This window comes from Glossina fuscipes, unplaced genomic scaffold, assembly GCF_014805625.2.
Source record: "Glossina fuscipes isolate IAEA_lab_2018 unplaced genomic scaffold, Yale_Gfus_2 0, whole genome shotgun sequence".
Classification (NCBI taxonomy): Eukaryota; Metazoa; Arthropoda; class Insecta; order Diptera; family Glossinidae; genus Glossina; species Glossina fuscipes.
In genome coordinates, this window is record NW_023998414.1 from 28,261,363 (window position 1) to 28,269,560 (window position 8,198).

An 8,198-nucleotide genomic window follows, 5' to 3' on the forward strand; every position below is an offset into this window, starting at 1 on the left:
GGATTTGATCTGACCGTATACTTTATATAGGAAAAATCACTACACATTACTATCCATATAAACTCTTATTCTTGCCGCAAACAAAATTAATATATATTTGAATTATGCTTTTGATATATAAGGATAGGAAGATTCATTATTGCTCTGTTTCGTTTTTTGAAATTTCAATAAAATTTTTCATTTGGCTTTATTTATACTTTTGGAAAATTATGAATTTCTTATTAAATCCGCAATTTCGTCGTATATTTTGTTTAATGGTGCGTCAAAATTTTTCTAAAGAATGCGAAGATGCTTTGAACAAACAAATCAATATGGAATTGAAGGCGTGCCACGCTTACCTAGCAATGGCAAGATTTTTTTTCAAATATTACTTTAGCCACGAAAAGTGATGTTTTTCCAATGATTTCTCCTTTATTAGGCCTATCATTTTGATCGCAGTGATGTGGCCACAACAGGCTTATTCAATTTTTTTAAACAAGCTAGCTTAGAAGAACGTCACCATGCCGAATTAATTATGGAGTATATGAATAAACGTGGCGGCCAAATTATTCTTAGCAGTGTACCGGAGCCTAAGGCGTCATACGTTTCGGCCAAAGAGGCTTTAATCGAGGCATTGAATATGGAGAAGGAAGTTAATGAGGTAAATTTTATTTTAAAAAATTGCAAAAATTGAATGAACATTTTATATTTGTCTCGATGCAAATGCTGGATATATATCGTCATTGTTTTTGTTTGTTTTTTTTTTTATTAATTATGAACGAGTCAGTTAACCTATCAAGAAAATTATTACCTCGCACCTTTCATAGACCGATACCATGATGACACGCGATATGTTCATGAAAATATATATATATTACGTTAATTATTTTAATGCTTTAAAGTCACTATAGGGGAAACAATCAAAAATGTGTCATATATTTGCAAATTGAGGAGTTAAAAATTTTTGCAATAAACATGGTCCAAGCGATTTTGATTCGCACATTAATCGAAAGTAACTGACCATTGTCCAGCCTATTTGTAGTAGGTATTCATGTTTGTTGTTTGTTTTAGTTTATTTTTCGACTTTCGCTACGAAATATTGAACGTGCAATCTCCCTCCAGTATTATGTTTCCAATGGCTTTAAGTTTAAGAAAACACTTCGAATTTTGAAAAACACCTATGGCGATCATTTAAGCGATGGTATGTTGCCAATAAAAATAGGGAGACAGTTTTAAGTTTTGTCTAGCCCTAATTGACCAATAATAGTGGGGAAATGGGGAAAATATCGATAAATTCAATATGTATGATTCCAGGAAATAATTTTTTTTGTCTGACAGATGAAAATGTTAGCACATTTTATGAATCCATTCCGCAGTCAACAGGCAATGCAGCTTGTCTTGCTTCGGGTAAAGCTGAATTTCTTCAAAACGAAAGAAAAATTATAGGTCTTTCCGCTTAAAAGTCAAGTTAATTCACAACTTTCTGCATATTCATAATGTAAATTTACTAAAATCTCATCAAAAGCGATGCGATGAGCAGGAGATCAAATATGAAATTCACTGCTATCCAACAAATGTGGACTTCAGTGGCTGCTGTATATATTCGCATAACTTTATTATTACCAGTATAGTCTATTTTCAAGCACATTGTATAATTGAATGTTAATAGTGAATTAATATATGTCTCATCTAACGTCTACATATATCGGAAGGTCTATGAAACGTTAAGCGGTGCATATAAAAATAAACAGCAAATCATAAATAACTAGGCGAATAAAAAATAATAACAGTTTTTCTTGAACTCGTTGAAAGTCTCTTTTAGATGTTCATGCGACCGGTGCGAAAGTAAACGATCCAAATCTTTGTGATTTCATTGAAACTCACTTTTTGCAAGAACAAGTGGACGGACTGAAAATATTGGCCGACTTTATCAGACAACTGGAACGAGCTGAATGCGATTTGGGCGTTTATTTGTTTGATAAATATTTGCTTAATGCCCATATGCACAATAAAGCGAAATAAAATGCGTTTGATTTGTAATTAATATTTATGTATTTGCTTGAAAAGAAACATAAAAAAAAAAAAAAAAAAAAAAAAAAGAGAAAAGTGATGATTGGACATATGGTTTGCACTACTTCCCGTGAAGATTGTAATACAGCTCAAATCGGTTTTGCAAGAATAGCTACTTTATTTTAAAGAACCTAAAAGTTACAATAGAGAAGAAATACTGGGGTGTCACTAATGCATTTGACTCTGTTTTTCCGCATTACTTGGCTTCTGCTTTACTAGCTTTCATATGTACTGCAAGTGCTATCAAGAATATTATGCATTAATTTCCTTTTAGCAAAAAGCTTAGGTCACAAGGTGGATCAAATTCAACGGGATCACATTCCCTAAAAAAAAAAAAATTAAAAGGAAAAAGTCAACAAAAATGAAATAGCGACAAATTATATAAAAAGCAATGAAATGCTTATCTTTAAAAGCTAAATCTAGTAATAAATTTCCAAAGATTTGATAACTTTTCTATCAGTCCCTTCTATTCAATATTGATTACTTACGGTTTGAATAATTTTGCTTTCCTATCTCCAACTAATGTAACCTTATCATCATAGATAATTAATGCGGTTCCTTCACGTAAGCCCAACACTGGGCGCTTTTGATATTCCAAAAATTCATTTAAACGTTCATCGCGTGTTTCACCCATATGTTGTTTGCTCGCATCCGTTTCCAAGTAATGTGGGTTTATGTTGAAAGAAACCAACTTCAATGCATCGAACGTGGGCGGGAAAACTATTGGCATATCGTTGGTAGTATGAATGGAAAGTGTAGCAACATTCGTACCAGCACTAGATCCAATATAAGGAATACCATTATTTAGAACAGCTCCACGTATCACTTCCACCAAATTCAGATCATATAAGGTTTTTAACAGCAAAAATGTATTACCACCGCCGATAAAAATGGCTTCGGCAGAACGTATAGCATCGCTAGGGTTTTTCTTAACATGGATTCCTTCGACTTTATAACCCCATGGACTAAGAGCTTTACTTACTGTTTCGGTATATTTATCATGGGCTATTTTAGCGTAAGGTACGAATAAAATAGTTTTAACACTGTTCCTAAATTCAAATGAAATATTAAACTTAAGAAGTTAAGATGGCTGAAAATTGACAACCAAAGAGCTTGCCTTTTTAAAAAAGTTGTCAATTCCTCTTGGGCGTGTCTCAAGAATTCATAACCGTGCACTTTAGATGATGATAACAAAAAAATTGACCGCACCATTCTGAAGACCGTTTACATTTGCTTTTTCTTTTCAACTAATTTAAGAATATTTTGGCTTAAGCACTAAATACGATGGTTGCATTGTACATTTTGTGTGGCGCCCGATCCGTCAAGCTAAAATCGATTGCTTTTATATGTGTGTAGTTCAACGCATAGTTTGCGTTGCGTTTTGCGTTTGCACTAGTATTCACGAAATTGTTTTAATAAAATTATAAACGATCATTGGAAAACCATATGATGCTGAAAATATTAACCATATGATATTGCCTAGCTATCGTAAAAACATCATCGTTTTGCTTACAATGTAAATGCTTGCAGTAGAATCAAAATTTCCCCAGTTATTTGCAGTGCTGCAATTGAAAATCCAACCTACATATTTAGCTATATGTAACCGTGTGCAATCAAGGAACTGATTACGTATGGCATCACTTAGAATTCATTTTTTCATTTATATGCATGCAGAAAATATATGAGAAGCGCTTTCACAAAATGGTCAAAGTAGGCGTAAGTGACACTACTCACGCTTTGCGTTAGTATTAGTTGTTTAAAACTGCATTTATAAAAGAAAACAGCTGTTAATTGAAAATAAAATATTTTCCAAACACAACTGTTTACTTGCGAACAATTCAATCAAAACAAACAATTTTAATATATCACACTTAAATAAATAAATTCTTTTTTTTTTTGCTTTTTACTCCAAATGTCTAAACAATAGTCTTAATTCGCCTAAGCTTGTAATCAATTGTACATCACCAATCTTTCCATGTGTCATCGCATATTTGATAAAGCATAAAGAAACAATAAATGATAAAAACTCATCTCTCTACTGGATAAATTGCTTTTATCGCTAACAGGCCTAATCCATTTTACTAAACAAAACAAAAAAAAAGATAAATAAAATGTTATTATTAAATGAAGTAATGTTGAGGGAATATTGACGTAACATTGACTGCGATCGGATATGTTTCTTTAAGCTCGTGATTATTTTGTATATTTTTACTATATAATATAAGTAAATTCGGCCTTTCTGGTTTGGAATTTTGTTTTCAGATTATCATTTAGTTATTTTATTTGATATTTCATTGGTGCTAATTAGTGATTGGAGTTACTTTCCTTCTCGTCTTCGTCTGTTTGAGCACCGTGACTCACGTGTGTGCGCGTGTTAGTTTAGTTAACTTAGTTAATAATACTGTTATTCGCAGGGAAACCGTGAACAGCTGCGTAGGGGTGCGAGGAAGGTTGTACAACTGCGGGCGTGCCTATTCCAATATAAATCAATACACCGTCGGCGTGGTGCATAAGGGCAACTTTGTTAGATTCATGTGCCAAGACTGTGTAAATAGGTAAAACGTATGGGAAACTGTGTAAAGTAGCCGATGTAATGAAGTGGAAAACGTTTGATGACGCTGTTAACATTCCTCTTATTACCTCCGATTCACCAGTGATCGTCAAGCCCAAGTGTAAGCAGAATAGCGAGGAAACCAAGGTTGATTTAGACAAAAATATTGATCCGAGGACTATCAAGATTTCTATTATTATTATTATTATTAATTTCGCCAGAGAAATAAATTCTAAGACTAAACTCTTAAAAGCACTAGCATCTAAGGCTATCGGCTTTTTTTTTTTTTTTTTTTTTATTATTAAAAACTCTACCGCACTTGAGATTCGAACCCACGGCCATTGACTTGCTAGTCGAGACTCTTGCCTACTCGGCCACTCAGGCGGATCTAATATTCTTTAAGTTACGTTCATATTATTAGATTTGTAAAATTGAAAGCACTTATTTAGAATAATTAGACTTGGGACTTAGGAGTAGGATTGGCATCAACACACTTGATCGTTATCTTTCCTTCAAGGTCACTCTCTCTTGGCTTGGCTTGAGCAATTTACCTTGCTTATAAACGCTTCAAAAATTAATATTCACTTTCTTCTGCCCGATATTTGAGGACGCGTGCAGGACACTGAGCACTGGCTTTTTCTTAATTTTAATCAATGTCTCATAATCTGTTTCAGTACGAATCCATTCGTCAGATGTCAGAAAGTTAGAAAAAGTGGTAAGTAACAATGGACAATACTTTTGTTTTCCTTTTCCTGTTCCTATACCCATCACCGAGACGTACATTCATCCCTTTCAAAACGTTTGCAACGCCCAGAAGTAAGCTTCAAAGACCACGCAAACTACATACACATGTGGATAGAAAAATAGGCACAAAATTTATTTTTCAGTTCAATGCTCTAGAAATTGTAGGAGGTAGCGTATGTTTTTACATGTGTTCAAACTATTCAAAATTAATTCCTGGAATCCCATCTTAGCTAATTCTTGCAGAAATAAATTGAGGACTTTTATGTTGCTTTAGTATGTCTTTCAGGAAAGAGTGAAAAGAGAGAGAAAGAAATGCAATATGAAATAATGTTTATAATAATTATGTATAGGTTGAGCATATCATTGTAGCCAAGCAGGGGGCTGCAGAGATCATCAGCTTCAAGATAGTAGAAAAACGTACAATCATTTATTACCGCATCTTACAAAGATAACAGTTAGTGTGTTGTATATTCGCTTTTGTCAGAGGTGTGCGCTACCATAGAGTGGGATTATGGTTATGTATTGGTGAATAGCAATTTTACTTGGCTAAGTTGAGTTTGAAGACACATTTTGTTGCTGCAATTCGGATCAGTAGAACCGGGGACGCAGCCAACCGCTTTAGCTGATGGGCCATGAACCGCCCAAAAGGCGTTCACAGTTATCCCTTACAGCGTTGTTCTGTTTATACATATTATGCGAATTTTATCGTGTAAAGATAACCAGCTAGAGTGCTGTAGATTCGCTTTTGTTAGAAGTGACTCTCTATCACTAGGTCGGTCACATCACTTTGTCACGAATGCTTTAAGTAACAATAAAAAAAGAACTGTAGCGAAATATTTGGAAAGTATAATACAATGTTCCAGTAACGTGCTGCGATAATTAAGTGCATCCACGCCTACTCGAGTCGATTTAAGCATGTCCGTCTGATTTTCCGTTCGGCTGTGTAAGGCCGCAAAATTGAAGTAAATTTGGCAGAAACATTGCAAGTTCTTGCACGCAGATTGGTATTGAAAATGGGCTAAAACGATCAAAGGACACGTTTACAATACCACGTAAACTGGGAACATTTCCGTTTTCCGTGACAAAAATTGACCACAGGGAACACTTTCGCTTTCCGCGCTCTCTTGGTCGTTGCTTGTAAACTACAATAGATGCACGATATAAATTTCCATAAAATAATCTACAAAAGTAGAATAACGGCGATGAGTATAAAAAGTTCACACGGTCACAACCGAATGTAATTTTCTTACTTGCCTAACTTGTTAAGATTGCCGTCAACATCTGTCTATTGCATGGAAAAAAACGTCAAACCATAAAAATATTCAAAATAAACATCAGTCAAATTTATTTTAGCTTTTCAGTCTTTACCTTCGTATTGCTGGAAGCCACTGCGATTTTAAAGGCAGTCTTGTACTTTTGCAATTTAGCCTTCAAATTAGAAGAAATTCATTTTTTCTATTCGCATATATCTGCGTTTGTACTTTTATATATATAAAACATTCAAAAAAAAAAAAAAAAAATATATATATATATATATATATATATATATATACATATATATTTATATATATTTTCGCATAGGTCCGAAAGTGCTTATTGATTGATAGGGAGAATATGGGAGACAAAGACGTATTTTTCATATTAGCCATTGAATGCATATTTCTTTATTTTACTTTTTAGGTGATTCTTACAAACATGTCTGTAGCGCCCGGAGTTTTGTGTTCAATTTGTATGGAATGCTTCAATAAGGATGACTGTGTAGACAGTACAAGCTGCGGGCATATATACCATAGTACATGCATTCAGAATTGCCTCACTAGGTGAATATGGGCAAAGTTCGAATTGTATAATCAATCAGCTACTTGCTAATTCTTATATGCCAATTATAGATCGAAGCAATGCCCGAAATGCCATGCGAAATGCCGAGGCACTTACAAATTGGTCCTTGATTTCGATGATAGTGGAGATAAGGTGTGATGAGCGAATTGCAAACTAAAATAAAAGATAGCAAAATTAATTTTATGTGTTTGCAGGCATCAAAGCAGCTCGAAGAGAATTTTCTCGTTCTACAAAAAGATTACCCGGAAGTCGAAATCAATAAACAGCTTAAGGAAGAACATCGGTACTTATCTCTGCAAGTCAACGCAAGGAATAAGGAAATTTCGTTGCTTCAAGAAAAAATAAAAAGGATGGAAGCCCAAACTCCAAAACAGAAACGGACACGGAAGCGAAACTCACGCACTTCCTTCTAAAAAGCCAGCGAAGTTAAATAAACCAAACAAACAAGACATACTTGACCACTTGATGTAAATGCAACAATGATGAAAATTATAAACGGAAGCTAAGCTGGAGATATGTATAAAAATCAATTATTATAACTGAGAGCTGCTATGGGGTATTGGGATGTTGTGGTATGTTGGAAACTAGAGGATCTAATTTGTATTTGAAGTGCTTATTGAAGGGAAGGGAAGAATAATCATCGTTTTTAATAATGTTGCAAAAAAGTGAAATTCAATATTGAACTAAACTTTAATGGTTGTTTTTTGATTAAGGCAATCAGTTCTTTGAATAGGGAGGGCCACAGCCTCTGTCAAAAATATGATCTTTGAAAGCGAGAAAGATGAAGGAGAGCTATGTAGCATGTTTGGGTATTTTTTTCGTGCATAGTGCATGCGAGACAAAAGTTATTAGACGCTGTCCGGAATTATGTGAAGGTGGGCCCGTCACAATTACATCCAGTTAGAAGGCGATTTTGGATTTTGATTTTCCAACAGCTAAATAATTTTTTCGAAACTCAGCGTTAAATAATAGGTAGGCAATAATGGTTCAGGCAGCACGTTTGTAATAATTTGAA

At 34.2% G+C, this 8,198-nt stretch overlaps 3 protein-coding genes across 3 annotated transcripts; 2 read left to right on the forward strand and 1 right to left on the reverse strand.

Annotated features, from left to right (window-relative positions):
- Nucleotides 1-209: 209 nt before the first annotated feature.
- LOC119639021 (ferritin, heavy subunit) lies at nucleotides 210-2,001 on the forward strand. Its single transcript, XM_038036224.1, has 3 exons — nucleotides 210-347; nucleotides 419-640; nucleotides 1,792-2,001. Exons 1-3 carry the CDS (start codon nucleotides 210-212, stop codon nucleotides 1,999-2,001), a joined length of 570 nt encoding a protein of 189 aa, XP_037892152.1.
- An 84-nt stretch (nucleotides 2,002-2,085) lies between these two features.
- Nucleotides 2,086-3,557, reverse strand: LOC119640348 (probable alpha-aspartyl dipeptidase). The gene is made up of 3 exons (XM_038038301.1): nucleotides 3,167-3,557; nucleotides 2,538-3,098; nucleotides 2,086-2,372 (listed from the first exon to the last, which is right to left on the reverse strand). Exons 1-3 carry the CDS (start codon nucleotides 3,259-3,261, stop codon nucleotides 2,309-2,311), a joined length of 720 nt encoding a protein of 239 aa, XP_037894229.1. The 5' UTR covers nucleotides 3,262-3,557; the 3' UTR covers nucleotides 2,086-2,308.
- A 1,595-nt stretch (nucleotides 3,558-5,152) lies between these two features.
- On the forward strand, nucleotides 5,153-7,780 carry LOC119644586 (E3 ubiquitin-protein ligase RNF128-like). Its single transcript, XM_038044185.1, has 4 exons — nucleotides 5,153-5,315; nucleotides 7,025-7,164; nucleotides 7,234-7,315; nucleotides 7,378-7,780. Exons 2-4 carry the CDS (start codon nucleotides 7,040-7,042, stop codon nucleotides 7,594-7,596), a joined length of 426 nt encoding a protein of 141 aa, XP_037900113.1. The 5' UTR covers nucleotides 5,153-5,315; nucleotides 7,025-7,039; the 3' UTR covers nucleotides 7,597-7,780.
- Nucleotides 7,781-8,198: the final 418 nt, after the last annotated feature.